Source organism: Oncorhynchus mykiss, chromosome 4 (genome assembly GCF_057628025.1).
Source record: "Oncorhynchus mykiss isolate SJ-2025 chromosome 4, ASM5762802v1, whole genome shotgun sequence".
NCBI classification, from domain to species: domain Eukaryota; kingdom Metazoa; phylum Chordata; class Actinopteri; order Salmoniformes; family Salmonidae; genus Oncorhynchus; species Oncorhynchus mykiss.
The window spans coordinates 53,923,498-53,941,765 of record NC_143025.1 but is presented as its reverse complement, the minus strand read 5'-3'; the positions used below and the strand labels follow the sequence as shown (position 1 = coordinate 53,941,765).

Here is an 18,268-nt window from a genome sequence, read left to right as displayed (position 1 = left end):
GAACGTCCTGTTTAATATAATGTTTGTGTCATCATCGCAAATCAACCGCTTTGTACTTAAAAAACACTTCAACCAGTAAAATACTCTTTGGCTAGCTTTTCCATCAGCCTGACAATGAGGGTTTCTACACGGTTTGCCAAATTGGCCCATAACTTCACCTAACAACAAATATAGGAAAATAGCTCTGTGTGTTGTACAATAGCCTATCCATCAAGAAACAGTTCTCTAAACATTATGACCAAAGTAGGGATGTTGGATCCAACGTGGAGCACGGCATAACTGTCTTTACCAGCGTAATGAATGAAGAAGCACTTTGGTTGTTGTTGCATGTCGTGATGTTTGTCATTTGACTGGCATTCAGAAACTGATTTCCTGGATCAGCTGATGATAGTTGAACATGTGACTAACAAAACAGCTACAGTATTAAGAATGATGTGTAATTATTGAAGAACCGCGTTAATGACAGAATCCATTTGGGTGTTGTCAATAAAGTTACAATATTTTTATTTATTTTTAATTTTATTTCAACCTTATTTAACCAGGTAGGCCAGTTGAGAACAAGTTCTCATTTACAACTGTGACCTGGCCAAGATAAAGCAAAGCAGTTACACGTGGGATAAACAAACAAACAGTCATTAACACAATATAAAAATCTATATAGTGTGTGCAAATGGAGTACGGAGGTAAGGCAATAAATAGGCCATAGTAGCAAAGTAATTACAATTTAGCAAATTAACACTGGAGAGATAGATGTGCAGATGATGATATGCAAGTAGAAATACTGGTGTTCAAAAGAGCAAAAAAAGTAAAAAACATGGGGATGAGGTAGGCAGTTGGATGGGCTATTTATAGATGAGCTGTGTACAGCTGCAACGATCGGTAAGCTGCTCAGATAGCTGATGCTTAAAGTTAGTGAGGGAGATATAAGTCTCCAACTTCAGCGATTCGTTCCAGTCATTGGCAGCAGAGAACTGGAAGGAAAGGCGGCCAAAGGGGGTGTTGGCTTAGGGGGTGATACCTGCTGGAGCTCGTGCTATGGGTGGGTGTTGTTATGGTGACCAGTGAGCTGAGTAAAGGGCGGAGCTTTACCTAGCAGACTTATAGATGAGCTGGAGCCAATGGGTTTGGCGACAAATATGTAGCGAGAGTCAGCCGACTAGAGCATACAGGTCGCAGTGGTGGGTGGTATATGGGGCTTTAGTGACAAAACAGATGGTGTGATAGACTGCATCCAATTTGCTGAGTAGAGTGTTGGAGGCTATTTTGTAAATGACATCGCCGAAGTCAAGGATCGGTAGGAAAGTCAGTTTTACGAGAGTATGTTGGCAGCGTGAATGAAGGAGGCTTTGTTGTGAAATAGGATGCTGGTTCTAGATTTAATTTTGGATTGGAGATGCTAAATATTAGTCTGGAAGGAGAGTTTACAGTCTAAACAGACACCTAGGTATAGTAGTTGCCCACATATTCTAAGTCAGAACCGTCCAGAATAGTGATGCTAGTCGGGCAGGTGCGGACAGCGATCGGTTGTTGATTGATCGGTTGTTCTTATTACCTGTTGAGGAATCTCGGACGATACGAGAGAGAGGTTGAACAGACTAGTAATAGGGGTTGCCACAATGGAGGCAGATCATTTTTAGAAAGAGAGGGTCCAGATTGTCTAGCCCAGCTGATTTGTACGGGTCCAGGTTTTGCAGCGCTTTCAGAACATCAGCTATCTGGATTTGGGTGAAGGAGAAGCTGAGGAGGCTTGGGCAAGTAGCTGCAGTGGGTGCGGAGCTGTTGGCCGGGGTTTGGGTAGCCAGGAGTATAGCATGGCCAGCCATAGAGAAATGCTTGTTGAAATTCTCGATTATCGTGGAGTTATCAGTGGTGACAGTGTTTCCTGGGACAAGCTGTTCTTATTCTCCATGGACTTTACAGTGTCCCTAAACTTTTTGGAGTTACAGGATGCAAATTTCTGTTTGAATAAGCTAGCCTTTTCTTTCCTAACTGACTGTGTGTATAGGTTCCTGACTTTTCTGAAAAGTTTCATATCGCAGGAACTATTCGATGCTAGTGCAGTACGCCACAGGATGTTTTTGTGCTGGTCGAGGGCAGTGATGAGGGGTGATCGTTTGACCTCGGACCCATAACGGATGCAGGCAATGATCGCTGAGACCCTGATTGAAAACAGCAGAGGTGTATTTGGAGGGCAAGTTGGTCAGGATAATATCTATGAGGGTGCCCATGTTTACGGATTTAGGGTTGGACCTGGTGGGTTCCTTGATAATTTGTGTGAGATTGGGAGCATTTAGCTTGCATTGTAGGACGGCTGGGGTGTTAAGCATATCCCAGTTTAGGTCACCTAATAGAACGAACTATCAATTCAATTCACATATGGTGTCCATATGGTGTCCAGGGCACAGCTGGGACCTGAAGGGGTCAGCAACAGTGAGAGACTTATTTCTGAAGAGATTCATTTTTAAAATTAGAAGCTCGAACTGTTTGGGCATGGACCTGGAAAGTATGACAGAACTCTGCAGGCCATCTCTGCAGTAGATTGCAACTCCTCTCTTTTTGACAGTTCCATCTTGACGGAAACTGTTGTAGTTGGGGATGGAAATTTCAGAATTTTTGGTTGCCTTCCTAAGCCAGGATTCAGACACAGCAAGGACATTAAGGTTGTCAGAGTGTGCTAAATCAGTGAGTAAAGCAAACTTAGGGAGGAAGCTTCTGATGTTAACATGCATTAAACCAAGGCTTTTTCGATGACAGAAGTAAGCAAATGAGAGTGCCTGGGGACACGCAGGGCCTGGGTTAACCTCTACATCACCCGAGGAACAGAGGAGTAGGATGAGGCTACAGCTAAAGGCTATCAGAACTGGTCGAATAGTGCGCTGGGAACAGAGAATAAAAGGAGCAGATTTCTGGGCGTGGTAGGATAGATTCAAGGCATAATGTACAGACAGGGGTATGGGTGCAGTGGAGGTAAACCTAGGCATTGAGTGACGATAAGAGAGGTTGCATCTCTGGAGGCACTAGTTATGCTAGGTGAGGTCACCGCATGTGTGGGAGGTGGGACAAAAGAGCTCTCTGAGCCATGTTGAGTGGGACTAGGGGCTCCTCAGTAAAATAAAACAATGATAACTACCCTAAACAACAGTTTACAAGGCATATTGACTTTAGAGAGAGACATAAAGCGAGGCATAAAGCAATCACAGGTGTTGATTGGGAGAGCTAGATAAGACAACAACGGGTAAGACAACAGTTAATCAGCTAAGACAACAACAGGTAAAATGGCGATGAATGGGCAGAGAGGGTCAGTTAACTACACACAGGGCCTGAGTTCGAGGCTGTGGCCGACAGATAAACAAAATAAACAAAATGGAGACCCGTGATTAATGAACAATCCAGCAGGCATCAGCTATGTAGCCAAGTGATCATAGGGTCCAGTGAACAGGAATATATGAAACAGGGAAGCCGTTAGGTAGTCGTTACTATGCTAGCAGGGATATGCGCCTGGCTCGAGGCTAACTGGTGCTAGCTTCGAGACAAGGGCGTCACCGACGTCTTTCAAAAGCCGGATGAGGGCACATCGGACGGAATTACGTCGGAAGACCAGTCGGATGGATCGGCGGGGCTCCGTGTTGAGAAAGGCCAATTGGCAAAAGAGGTATTGTAGCTGGAGTAATTTTGTTTGCTTGCCGGTAGATGCACCTGGCTCGAGGCTAACTAGTGCTAGCTAGTGCTAGCTTCGGGACAAGGGCATTAGCCAGTATAGCCACTCCGGTGCAAAGGTCCAGAACTTACGGCAGGAATCTGGTGATGTAGTGGCTTCTAGTCGTCTTAGTGAAGAGTCTGGGAGGCATCAGCTGTGTAGCCTAGTGATCATATGGTCCACTGAGCAGGCCGGGAGATGGGCCTGGCTCAAGGCTAGCTTCGAGGCTGGGCCACCCGGTAGCAGCTAGCTAGCTGCGATTATCCGGTGTATTGGTCCAGAGCTTACGGCAGGAATACTGTGATGTAGTGGAGAAAAACAGTCCGATATGCTCAGGGTTGATCTCTCGCTGTGCAGACTGGCAGGTATTATACAGGCTAAAAGCGGCTGGTGTCTGAGCTAAAAAGGAAAAGGCCGCTAGCAGTGGCTAACAATGACGAAATAGCTAGTATGTAATTAGCTGGTTAGCTTCCGATGGCTAGCTTCTGATGGAAGTTCTAGCTATAAGGTCTAAAAAATAGCAGATCCATATCACATTGGGTGAGGCAGGTTGCCGGAAGGTATATGTAATTTAAAAATGGAAAAAGAGATTTAAATATATTGCAATATATACAAAAAAAGACGAAAAAACATAACATTTACAACAACAAACACGTCTTACTGCTACGCCATCTTGGATTACATGATGACTCTCAGTTAAAAACCATTGGATTTAGCAAACTCTGAAATTATTTAGTATTTCTGTGCCCACGAAAACTGTTTTCCCAGCGTAACATAAGGAGCCAAAAAATGATACGTAGTTTGAGTGCATTTCAGAATATAAAAAAACAGTCCGATAGCAAGATCCCGTATTTAAGTTGAAATTCATCATATGACAAGCGTAACATTATGACTATAACTACTGTTCCCTGAAGGAGAGAAACTAGGTACAACATACTATTAAATTCACGCCTCGCTGGAAGCCCTGCCTTCCACAGGTTATGAGTGTGAGGCTCGGATTTATTCCTTAAATTTAATGCCGCTCTTCACCGACCCAGGAAGGGGTGGGGACAAACAGGTGTTGAACCTCATTTCCCTCCTTCAGGGAACACTAATTATAGTGTTAGGTTCAAATTTTTCAGAGTAAATAACTAACGGACACTAGAGAAGCTCAACCAAGTTTAATAATTCCCAAAGGGTCATTACAGCTGTAATTCAGACAAAAACATTCTCACCATCACAAGTATATATACCCCACTTTGGACACTCCTCCTTCTCTCCAATCCATACATCTTCTGGTTCAACAGGAAGAGGGTAACAGGATACCTTACCCTTATTACTCCCTTCAGAGGATCTTACCTGACCTCAACCCCTCTTTCGCCTAATCCACATATGTCCATCGCTTACCCTAAAGCAATCCTGTGATCTCCTCCCGTCCACCCAGCACATTCCACAGCGACTCTGTCTTTCTACAGATCTCACTCCTTTATATACTCTGCGTCTTAACTATCATGTCTTTAATATCTCAATGTTCAAAGTTTTGCCCGAATCCAACAATAGTCATAAAGTTACACTCCCTTTCAGTCGGGTCAACTTCGGTACTATGGGAAAATACAATCATTCCCCATGCCGACCCAAACGGATACTAAATGAAACGGCCCCTGGCAGACCATCCAGACCTGACCCCGCAAGATGCGTCAGATGTCAATTTATTGTCTTTTGTTTGAAACACTCCTGTCAATGTTGAGTAAGGACGCACACCTAATTACGCATATAGAAGTAGGACGAGTCTACCTAATTAAGTATATAAAAGTAGGACTAGTGTCGTAGCAGAATCAGAATTAGTTAGGTAACATTGATAAATAAGATGTTTTATCTACTTTCATAAATATGCTTATGTGGGAAAAGTCACTGGGGGCCCAGAGAGGGGAGAGGTCAGGATTGTCTTCATATGTGAGGGTATCTGTTAAACCATGTGAAGGGCTCCACAATGTCTGTACACCAGTCACTCCCTACTTTTCCCATTGGGGGGAGGAGTATGGCAGTGTGTGGAACCAGTGTATGTCCCCTCTGATGTCGAAACTTGTCTTTCATAGTATATGACCTAGAGGCTCACTCCTCATATTATTAAAATATGAAGTTTAAAGTATAACTCTGACTTGTGTGTGGTTTGTAAACTCTCCTTTCACTTAGTAATACAGGAAATTACCACGACACTAGTCTACCTGGCCTGCGCGCAAATGTAGGCCTATAAATGTGCCAATTTGGGGATGTCTGATAGTACTTCTGCTTGTCTTAACGCACCACCACTAATGAGTTGTGGAGCTTTGCAAATACAATGTTCTTCACCTCAAACAACAAGTAAACAAAGTCTTATTAAAATCTATTGCAAATTAAAATAGTTCCTCAAAGTATTTTCGCAAAACATTTCCAGCTCTCACCCTTTCAATAACCACTCAGCATTAATGCAAAAAATGTAATGCTCTGATCCAGTGGAAATGTCATAAAATACCTGATGACTTCTTATCCTTTGCACAAATCGCCGACAGCTGTGTCTGTTCAGAACTTACTGGCATGGGAAACTGACGGCCTAGAATATTTTATACAATGTTGCAAGTTTCAGAGGACCCAGTTGATAGTTGATACGTTTCAAGTTTGTTGTAGACAGGCCATGTGCAGCCAATGTGATTTATAGAATATTTATTTTTATCAGGATATTCTCTACCTGCAGAATGCAATGTTTTTATTTGTTGGCTTTATGTAGGCTATTTTTTTTAACATAATTGGCGAAGGCAATAAAAGTTACTTTTAGAGTTGTACAATTTTCATTTTGATTTCGATAGAATGTAGATTAATCACAGACAATAATTTTGAGATACTATTATAAATTAAATTAAACTGTTCCAGTAAAATGTTCATATTAAAATCATAACTGGCACGCAGGTTGGTAGAAATTGTCAGATAAATTGGCACTCCAAATGGAAAAGGGGGAAGGGATCTTCAGGTTAGGTTGGGGCGGCAGCGTGGCCTAGTGGTTAGAGGGTTGGACTAGTAACCAAAAGGTTGCAAGATCAAATCCCTGAGCTGACAAGGTACAAATCTGTTGTTCTGCCCCTGAACAAGGCAGTTAACCCACTGTTCCTAGGCCATCATTGAAAATATGAATTTGTTCTTAACTGACTTGCCTAGTAAAATATATATTTTTAATTCAAAAAGGTTATGTTGATGACTGGCTCCCTCTAGTCATTTGTGTGTCTTATTTATTTAATCAAACAGAGTGCTAAAAGCATCAGACAAGTTCAGAACATAAAGATTTTAAAAAACACATGGGGCGATTGGTAGAAAGAACAGATTACTTTTGGTTGACCAATATGTATTTTAGTTGGGGACAGCACTAGAACATGATTTTGGGGCTCCCGAGTGGCGCAGCAGACACTGCATCTCTGCATCACTGCACTGACATGTCAGTTGGAATAGTGATACATTTTTGGAGGGACCCTTGTCACTACAGCCAATCAATGAGCTGCTTCCCTTCCCCCACATCTCAGGCAGTTCTGTTACTCACAACACTACCTGCTTTCCTCAAAAATGGAAAATTCCACTGAGATAGAGCCTTGCCATTTTTTACAATTAGGAAATAATATTTCATGTTTTACGCGTACCTCAGCCAGCATTGTGAATGGTTAGAAAATAATATGTCATGTTTTACTCGTACCTCAGCCAGAATTGTGAATGGTTAGGAAATAATATGTCATGTTTTACTCGTACCTCAGCCAGCATTGTGAATGGTTAGGAAATAATATGTCATGTTTTACTCGTACCTCAACCAGCATTGTGAATGGTGTCTGATGCAATGACAAACTAGACCATGGCAGTAAATCTAATACCTAGGTGTTTTTAGACATGCATGAAAGGTCTGTGGTGGTTCTGTAGTTATAAGTTACTGACCATTTCTGGCCATGCTGGCAGGGTCTGAATCAAACCTAATGTCCACCTGACACACTGGCAGGGTCTGAATCAAACCCAATGTCCACCTGGTACACTGGCAGGGTCTGAATCAAACCCAATGTCCACTTGGCACACTGGCAGGGTCTGAATCAAAACCAATGACCACCAGGCACACTCAGGGTCTGAATCAAACCCAATGTTAAGGGGAGGGAAGATTGGATAAGAGGGTGATGATTATTGTTGTTCTACTGCCTGATTGTTATGCAAAAACACTGTTAACAAAAACTTTGTTACAATCAGCACTACAGTTTTCAGCTGTGCTAACATAATTGCAAAATAGTTTTTTAATGATCAATTAGCCTTTTAAATGATACACTTGGATTAGCTAACACAACGTGCCATTGGAACACAGCAGTGATGGTTGCTGATAATGGGCCCCTGTGCACCTATGTAGATATTCCATGAAAAAGATCTGCCGTTTCCAGCTACAATAGTCATTTACAACAATAACAATGCCAACACTGTATTTCCGATCAATATGATGTTATTTTAATGGACAAATAAAAGTGATTTTCTTTCAAAAACAAGGAGATTTTCTATGTCACCCCAAACATTTGTACGGTAGTGTACCTCCACATGATGTATTGTTACACCAGTAGCTAGCTACTTATTTAGATTTAGTATGACTTAATGAAACTGTCTTAAATGTGCTGTAGTAAAAAAAAAATATTCGCACTAATCAATCAACACATTTTGTATGTCTAAATATAATAGTATTATTTAATTACATCAATTTAAAATAATCTTTGTCTGAAAATAAAATACGATCCAGTTGACTGCGTTTCCCACTCCAGTCAGCAGACGGCGATATGAGTCTTTCAGGCGATGCTGCTAGCGTGACGTATAATCTAGTGGACGGTTCTTCAGCTAGTCAACCACCTCGATAGCTTGCTAGCCAACATAGCCGGAAGATTCAAGCTATTTAGACGCTTTCGGTGTATATTAGCTTCTGTGTTTTAGACACGCGTCTGTCTTATTTACTTGTTAACCTATTTAATATTACGTTTTTATTAGTCAGCTATAGTAGCTGGCTGGTTAAGTTAGCACTAGCCTAGTCGCTCATGATAGCTAGCTAGCTAACATCCCCGAACATGAGCTCCCTAAACTACTCCCCTCCTGTTAAAGAAGATGAGGTCTGCTGGACGGAGAAAGAAGCTCTGGGGCTGAACATTATCGTGAAAGAAGAGAAGGAAGAGGAGGATGTCACAGTAAAACAAGAAGTAGAGGGTGAGGCTGTTACCGTGAAAGAAGAAGAGGAAGACTCGTTCAGAGTGAAAGAGGAGGAGGATGTCACAGTAAAAGAAGAGGAGGATGCAGTTTTTGGAGTGAAGAAGGAAGGAGAGATTACTGTCACATTGAAAGATGAAGAGGTGGAAATCAGAGATCTGAGTAACACCAGTAAGTATCGCCTTAAATGAGTTTTTAACTTTGGATATTCGGAGTTGGCTCGTCAATACCTCTTCAACGGAGGGCCCTAGAATTATGACTGTTATGTCTAGAATCAGACTATGTAGAGAGCAAGCTACCCTTTGTTTGACTTAGACTATTCTCAAATATATATGTTATCTGCTGACCGCAGACTGGGGGGCATGGCTTGTAGTGGTTTTCATGTAGTGATTTTTTACTACACACGTTGCTGCCCAATAGTGCCATGCGAGAGTTGAGTTGTCTACACCAAAGATTATGGATATACTGACAAGATGTCTCTTCGCCCTAACAAGGGGAGTCGTTGTCCACAAAGCGGCACTGCTGGTTCTCTAGCTCACACCTTTCTTTGGATTGGTGGATACTAATAATTATTGTAATCATTTAAAAAATATATATTCTATGAGAGTTGTTGAAGTCAACCGCCTGTATTCAATGGAGAGAGATGCTAAGCTACTAGCTCCTACAGTGTTTTATTAGAACACACCGTTCTATACAGTCCACCTGATAGAGGTTCATATCTGACAGAGATGAACACACCGTTCTATACAGTCCACCTGGTAGAGGTTCATATCTGACAGATGAAAATCTCTTTTAGGAACTTAGAAAGAGGGGTAGTCTAAAGCTACAACAACAAGAATTTTGGCTTCTGGACAATTGAATAAAGTTGATATGAAAACCAATAAAACAGGAGAGAAAATGACATAGTGGTGTGTCCAATAGAACAGGAGAGAAATGACATAGTGGTGTGTCCAATAGAACAGGAGAGAAATGACATAGCGGTGTGTCCAATAGAATAGGAGAGAAATGACATAGTGGTGTGTCCAATAGAACAGGAGAGAAATGACATAGTGGTGTGTCCAATAGAACAGGAGAGAAATTACATAGTGGTGGGTCTAATAGAACAGGAGAGAATTGGCATAGCGGTGGTTCCAACAGGTAAATAAATTGTCCCAAATTACTCCTGTCTACACAGAAATCAATACAATTATTGACCAGAAAGCATGATGTTGCCACAGAGGAATCAGTGATCATTAGCTTCTTTAAAAAAATGCCTGTGTTTGGTTTCAAATCACAAGCTTGTAGGCTTATGCCTATTTGGGCAATGCGTGTGGCAATATGCCTCACTGATTATTGAGTTGTGGCTGTCAGTGAAAAGCAGCTCAAATATGTGTGAAGATAATGTCTCTTGAGTATAATTTAAAATGTTGAGTCAAGAAGAAGGGGAGGGTTGTGTGGTGAAGATATTGGTGAGTCTCTCTTCATAATTTCCTCCGCTGGCTTTGTATTGATTTCCCTTAGATTGAGTTTATTATATCAATTCCCCATTACAAATAAATATAAATAGTCTATCACTAGTTAACTGAAATACTTACCAATCTTGGCTTTAGGCAAAGGACCAACACAGTCCACCAGAAACCTGCTGAAAGGTTTGTCAGAAGCAGGAATAGGCTGCAAAGGTGCAACTGGTTCGGCTTGGTTCGGCAAACGCCACAGGATTTACAGTGAGCCACAACATCCTGTTTCAGCCTTCTTGTTGACCCCAAGATGGCCTGCCATACTACCATCGTGAACCAACCTCAGTATCTCTTGCTGAAGCGCAACTGGAACAACAATTTTAGATAAATTGGGCCAATCGTCTTGTCCAGAAGTGGAGCGAGAACACCATTTAGTCGTTAGACCGCCGTTTCCTCGTTAGAACGCCGTTTCCTCATTAGAACATAATTTCTGGCAAAATTACCAATGGAAACTTCATTAAACTCCTCTTCTGGATGTATCTCAGCAAAAAGAGGAGAGGGTGAAACATCTTTACTTTGTTCATCAATCAGCTGCTTCCTAGAAACATCTCTTCTCTGTTCAGCAATCAGCTGCTTCCTAGACATCCAAGTGTCAACTATAGGGATCCTCTCTTCATTGAGGTTCTACAAACTCTCACCTTTGGGGTTTTCAAAGGAGAGGTCAACTCTGGAGGTTTACCGAAATCAGGATCACCCATAAATGTTTGACAGATCGACCATGGTGGGATCGCTGACATCCTCAACACTAGACTTGCTCCCGGTGAATTTCCTAGACCGAGCACGTGTAATGGCACATGCTGAGAACACTGTAGGATACTTTTCTGATAACCCATCAGGTTCCTCAATTCTGGGTTCCTTACAAACGACAGGATTTGGCACAACCTTCCCTCCAGCCAAATCATTTCCCAATATGAATGAGACCCCCTTCATCGGTAGGCTAGGACTCACTCCAACGACAACGGAATGAGACATAAGATCAGATTCCAGTTCCACATTATATAAAGGAACTTCCATGCAACCCATCTCCCCGCCTTGTACTAACACACTGTAACCAGTTGCTGAAGTGTCAAAAGATAAAACACCCTCCAACATGAAGGGCTTCCCCAGTATAGTACTGTAGAAACACCCTCCAACATGAAGGGCTTCCCCAGTATAGTACTCTAGAAACACCCTCCAACATGAAGGGCTTCCCCAGTATAGTACTCTAGAAACACCCTCCAACATGAAGGGCTTCCCCAGTGTAGTACTGTAGAAACACCCTCCAACATGAAGGGCTTCCCCAGTGTAGTACTGTAGAAACACCCTCCAACATGAAGGGCTTCCCCAGTGTAGGACTGTTTTAAGAAGGTTATACCAAGGATGATTTTGCGTTCTGATTTTGAATTGTAAGACCCCTTGAAGTATCAACAAAAAATATTAAACAGTTAATTCATGTCAAAACATGATTTGGCCGTACTGCTGTAACCCATAGTAACACATTGGATAACATTCACAACATGGAACAACAGTAACCATAGTAACACATTGGATAACATTCACAACAGTAACCATAGTAACATTGTTTCCCCCAAAAATCTAAAGGAAGTTTGTTCGGAAGTGTCTGTCCTTTATGAGATATATAAAACAAAATGTCTTTAACCCCTTATTTATGTCACTAAAGTCTTTCCACATTTTGTTACGTTACAGCCTTATTCTACAATAAATAAAAATCAGACTCATTCTACACATAATACCCCATAATGAAAAAGCGAAAATGAGTTTTTAGAAAAAAATCACTTTTATTTAAAAAACAAAAACTTTGCTTTTTTTCTTAATCAAAAGGGACGCTGTCAAAATGTTTTGAATTCAAATTGATTTACCCAGCCTACAAAGCACTACAGCCACTCTGTGATGACTAGTTCTGCTCTTTTATTGAGGTATCTATTCTAGGTTAAACCTCATAGGAAGACAGCTTTATCATGTGGAGGTTTCATTCAGGTCTCTGTTTAACTAGATACTGTTTGTCTTTGGCAGGAGAGAGACCAGACTCTCACTATGACAGCAGGAAGAGTCCTTCAGGGGAACCAGACCCAGAGACGCCCAAACCAGCGAGATAACACCACTGCTCCCACTGTGAAAAGAGTTTTCGCTGGTTAGGGAACCTAAAACTGCATGAGAGGACACACAGGAGAAAAGCCTTTACAATGTTCCCAGTGTGGAAAGAGTTTTACCCTGTTAGCTAACCTGAAAAGGCATGAGAGAATACAAACAGGAGAAGAGCCTTACCACTGCTTCCAGTGTAGAAAGAGTTTTACCGTGTTAGCTACCCTGAAAAGGCATGAGAGAATACACACAGAAGAAAATCCGGGCACTGAAGATGTGGATGTCGAATAAGGCAGCCCCCCGCACCTCTCTGATTCAGAGTGGTTGGGTTAAATGCAGAAGACACATTTCAGTTGAATGCATTCAGTTGTACAACTGACTAGGTATCCCCCGTTCCCTTTTATAGAGCTCTGCTCAGCCTATAAACATGAAAGTAAGGTTAGATTTAATGTTCTACATTATTATTATTAGGGGCGGCCACCAAGTTGTGAAAATTATGGTATGTTCTGAAAACTGACTTCAGGTTTTTGAGGAATCTAGCCTCACAGGAAGACAGTTTTATTTTATGGAGGTTTAATTCCGTTCTCTTTTTAGTATTTAACTAAATACTCTGTCTTTGGTAGGAGAGGGACCAGACTTCTCACTGTTCCCACTGTGGAATGAGTTCTATTCAGCTAGGGAACCGGAAGGAGCATAAGAGGAAACACACGATAAAAGTCCAACCACTGCTCTCTCTCTGTGTGGAAGGACATTTTCCCAGTCAGAGAACCTGAAATTACATGAGAAAATAGAAAGGCTGTATTCTGACTAATATTTTTGACTGAGAATTTGTGGTTTTGTTTATGCCACATGAAAACATATTGTTTATGATTATACCTGTCCATATATGGTGCCACAGTTGACAATGCATGTCAGAGCAAATTCCAAGACATGAGGTCGAAGAAATTGTCCATAGAGCTCCGAGACAGGATTGTGTTGAGGCACAGATAGGGGAAGGGTACCAAAAAATATCTGCAGCATTGAAGGTCCCCAAGAGCACATTCTTAAATGGAAGAAGTTTGGAACCACCAAGACTCTTCCTAGAGCTGGCCGCCCGGCCAAACTGAGCAGTAAGGGGAGAAGGACCCGATGTTCACTGACAGAGTTCCAGAGTTTCTCTGTGGAGATGGGAGAACCTTCCAGAAGGACAATCATCTCATGCAGCACTCAACCAATCAGGCCTTTATGGTTGAGTGGCCAGACGGAGGCCACTCCTCAGTAAAAGGCACATGACAGCCTGCTTGGAGTTTGACAAAAGGCACCTAAAGGACTCTCAGACCATGAGAAACAAGATTCTGTGGTCTGATTAAACCAAGATTGAACTTTTTGGCCTGACTGCCAATCGGCTGCCCTGACTGCCAAGCGGCTAGCCTGGCGTAAAGTGTGGTGGTGGCGGCAGCATCATGCTGTGGAGAAGTTTTTCAGCTGCAGGGACTGTGAGACTAGTCAGGATCGAGGGAAAGATGAACAGAGTGCAGAGAGATACTTTATGAAAACCTGCTACAGAGAGCTCAGGACCTCAGACTGGGGCGAAGGTTCACCTACCAAAAGGACAATGACCCAAAGCCCACAGCCAAGACAGCTCAGGAGTGACTTCGGGACAAGTCTCTGAATATCCTTGAGTGGTCCAGCCAGAGCCCGGACTTGAACTCGATCAAACGTCTCTGGAGAGACCTGAAAATAGCTGTGTAGCAAAGCTCCCCATCCAGCCTAACAGTGCTTGAGAGGATCTGCAGAGAATAATTGGAGAAACTCCCCAAATACTGGTGTGCCAAGCTTGTAGTGTCATACCCAAGAAGGCTGGAGGCTGTAATCTCTGCCAAAGGTGTTTCAACAAAGTACGTAGTAAAGAGTCTGAATACTTACGTAAATATGATTTTTCTGTTTATTTTAATAAATTAGCAAAAAAAATCTAAGAATGTTTTTTTGGTTTGTCATTATGGGTATTGTAGATAGAGTTTTTGAAAATCCATTTTAGAATAAGGCGGTAATGTACAAAAATGTGGAAAAAGTGAAGGGGTCTGAATACTTTCCGAATGCACTGTATTGTTACACCATGTAGGAGCAGTATAGACCCAGTCTGTTCATTATATACATCTACGTGATGTATTGTTACACCATGTAGGGAGCAGTATAGACCTAGTCTGTTCATTATATACATCTGCATGATGTATTGTTACAGTAGGTCTGTGTTGTTGTTAGCTGAAGTTATAGATCCTACAGTAGGTTTATATTAGGTGAAGTTATGGGTCCTAAAGTAGGTCTATTTTATTGTTAGGTGAAGTTATGGGTGCTACAGTAGGTCTATGTTATTGTTAGGTGAAGTTATGGGCCAATTAGTGTACAACCCCTCCGTACTGGTTGAAATGTTTAAGTATAAAGCAGTTGATTTGCAACAATAACACACAGGACATTCAAACAAGACGTACAATTATAATCCAAAAGTAATGTGAAATGCACTCATAAGCAACCTGTAAATGGAGGCTATTTTTGCTGTCAGCCTATGAGAACTCCCCTGAGTTTTCCCCCATGGTGGTGAATTAGTGAATAGACACAGAGCTTAAGCGAGTTTCCTTGGGTAGCACTCCTGATCTTGCACTGTAATATTCAGAATACTTTGTGAAAAACTAAAATCTTTGCTCACCATTTTTGCTCCAGGTAGATATATTACATCCATAACTATTGGTTTCCTCATTAGCAGGGAGGAGTTAATGCAATCAAATTGTGTGCCGTTGTGCTGCAGTTTTAGCAAACACGGTCAGGGGTCTATATTGGAGACCAAAAGTCGTCTGACACAGTACTTAGGATTTCGACGACTTTAACTTTCTTCTAGCCTAAAATCATTGATGTTTCTACTGATGTGAAAACAAGACAAAATAGGACTTTCTCACTTGACTGTCTTAAGACCATTGTCAAATAATTTTGACATTCATTACAGACAATTACAGTCAATTGTTGTACAACATCATGGCTACGCTGTTGGCATCACCTTTTTAGAGTGGATTTCTGCTGTTGTGGGCCTTTAACCATCTGTCTGACTTTGCTGTTCACACAGGAGAGAGACATGGCTATCATGGATCCTCTGGGGAGCCTCAACAACAACATCATGATGCTGACGAGGCAGAGAAGAGTCTCTCCAGATCAGAATTCCTCAAGAAACACCAGCAGAGACCCACAGGGAAAAAATCTCATTGCTGCTCTGACTGTGGGAAGAGATTCACCTCCTCAGCAGGCATTACAATTCATCAGAGAATCCACACAGGAGAGAAACCTTATAGCTGTGATCAATGTGGGAAGAGATATCTTACATGTAGCAGTCTAACTAAACACCAGAGAACACACACAGGAGAGAAACTGTTTAGCTGCTCTGACTGTGGAAAGAGTTTTGTTTCTTCAGGATGTTTAGAATCACACCAGAGAACACACACAGGAGAGAAACCTTATCGATGTGATCAATGTGGGAATAGATATGTTACATCTAGCAGTCTGACTAAACATCAGAGAACACACACAGGAGAGAAACCGTATAACTGTAAACAATGTGGGAAGACTTTTAGTCAGTCATTCAGCCTGATATCACACCAGAGAACACACACAGGAGAGAAACCTTATAGCTGTGATCAATGTGGGAAGAGTTTTGTTACTTCTAGCAGTCTGACTATACACCAGAGAACACACACAGGAGAGAAACCTTATAGCTGTGATCAATGTGACAAGAGATACTCTAGTAAAAGATCTCTGATCAAACATCAGAAAATACATACAGGAAGGAGTTGTTTCACGATATCAATGAAATAGAATCTCACTATTTAGAATGTTTTAACGTTGTAGTAGGAGTATTTTAATGTTGTCATAATGTAGAACCCTAAATATTTGTCCCCTGTTCTATTGATTTCAGCATAAGGATATTAGCCTCAGGGGGAAATCCAGGCTCTGAATTGAAAAGAGTACTATTTATGTGGTCTAACAAAAAGTGACTAACAAAAAAGTAGTTGTGTTGCACTTACAGTGTTGGTGACCCACTTGAATCGATATGTAGCTAGCTGTTTTCTACAAATTGTCTTCTAACCAGTGATGTACACATTATTCCCAGATTCCGTGTGTTTTTTGAGCTGTTAATTTTAACAGGACGTGTAAGTGAATTATTGCCAATACATATAAAAAAGGGATGTACATTTGGTGTTGATATTTTATATTTACAATTCATGTAATATTTAGTCATTGTGATTATTTATGCAACCAACTGACAATTTTTGGTTGCAATTATATTGACTTTGTTGCCCTGCTTTTAGAATATTGGGGTTTATTCTCAGATGTGCCAGCCCAAATGTACTAGAGAATGACATTATGGACTGGGCCCTGATCCAACAACTTGCCTATCAAGTGAACCCTGAAAAGAGAGAGAAGCTCCGCAGTGAGGTGTAAAGTTACTAAGGATATTGCAGGATTTCCCTCTTGAAATCAGACATGTCCGTGGTAAGGACAACTTGGTTGCTGATTGTCTCAAGGGTGGGCAGTCAAAAATATTTGTGTTTTGTGTTTGCCAGTGCGTTACCATGGATCACAATTTATTTTGATTGCACATTTTTCCGTATTGGAGATGAGTTTTGTTTAGGTTCTAGAGTTCTGATTTTTTTTGGGGGGGGGGGGAAACCTAGTCAGTTGTACAACTGAATGCATTCAACTGAAATGTGTCTTCGGTACACTGATTGGTGTCACCTCGTTAGTAGGTATGTGTTACACCTGTGCTGGCTTGTCCATCTCGTTAGTGGGAAGGTGTTTCACCTGAGCTGGTCCAGGTTCTATTTAAGAGTGTCTGGCCCAGTGCTCCAGTTGTCTTGATGGATGTTGCGAGTCAACAGCTTTAGTTGCTCCACCTTTTTGTTTTCCCTCCTGTCTTTAAGTTTGGTGTGGGTGTTTATTTTGTTTGCCTCTTCTTGGGCAGATATAGTGTCGATCATGGTGGGTGTCTTTTATGTCCCAGTTGTTGTTACTAGTCAACTTTCAGTGGACACCCCCATAGTGTCTTTCAGAACCCCTCCTCAAACCCCTCCTGTTTAGTTGTGGCTGTTGTCAGTGACTCTTTGTTAATTCCCTCTTCTATTTAAGTGACATTTCTGGTTTTCTTGATGGGGAACGTAACAACAAACAATGTAGTAAAACAAGCTTATATTTTGGGTTGGATATTTCATCCAATTCTTAATATTTTAATCAATGGCATTTCTTTAGAATGCTCATTAGTCTTTCAGTTATTGTTTTTTATCCTCATGTTTGTGTACTAAATATTTGTTTATTTTCATTTTTTTTCATTTTTCCTGTGAAACCATTGTTTCATCCATGTCTGAAATATGCTGTATAAATAAAGCTTGATTTGATCATATTGTAAAACAAATGAACCCAATGACTGACCAATCAACAGACTCTTGGTCCCTCTTAGTATGAAAAACAGTATCAATCCCACTTTTCAAGCCTGCTGAAGGAGTGGTAAACACCCCTGGCTCTACCAGGGGCTTGCGGTGGTCTCCCACAGCTCTGCTGATGTCCTTTTTTGACTGCCCCTGCAACCCAGAAACACATTTAGTTATATTATATAAAACACTCAAAGTAATGGATATGGAGCATCTATGGCCTCAGTTACACCTGGCACCTAAATGTGACTTCTGTCATCCGATCATTCCAAGCTATATTAGGTTCAGATCTACCAGGATGGGTCTTTGACAGTCTGGACGCAGTCAGGCCT

At 41.5% G+C, this 18,268-nt stretch overlaps 1 protein-coding gene across 2 annotated transcripts; it reads left to right on the top strand.

Moving 5' to 3' along the window:
• Positions 1 to 8,497: 8,497 nt before the first annotated feature.
• On the top strand, positions 8,498 to 17,920 carry LOC110521940 (uncharacterized). 2 transcript variants are annotated; one of them, XM_090232281.1, is made up of 3 exons: positions 8,515 to 9,082; positions 12,421 to 14,366; positions 15,584 to 17,920. In XM_090232281.1, the coding sequence occupies exons 1-2, from the start codon at positions 8,776 to 8,778 to the stop codon at positions 12,501 to 12,503; spliced, it is 390 nt and encodes a 129-aa protein (XP_090088407.1). In that variant the 5' UTR covers positions 8,515 to 8,775; the 3' UTR covers positions 12,504 to 14,366; positions 15,584 to 17,920. The 2 variants fall into 2 exon arrangements, with proteins under 2 accessions (XP_021455589.3, XP_090088407.1); XM_021599914.3 differs by lacking the exon at positions 12,421 to 14,366 and having other exon boundaries at positions 8,498 to 9,082.
• The last annotated feature ends 348 nt before the right edge of the window (positions 17,921 to 18,268 follow it).

Coding starts and splice junctions, on each gene's coding strand:
- LOC110521940 (XM_021599914.3), top strand. CDS start 8,776: ATGAGCTCCCTAAACTACTCCCCTCCTGTTAAAGAAGATGAGGTCTGC. Junction 9,083..15,583: donor CAGAGATCTGAGTAACACCA/GTAAGTATCGCC, acceptor CTGTTCACACAG/GAGAGAGACATGGCTATCAT.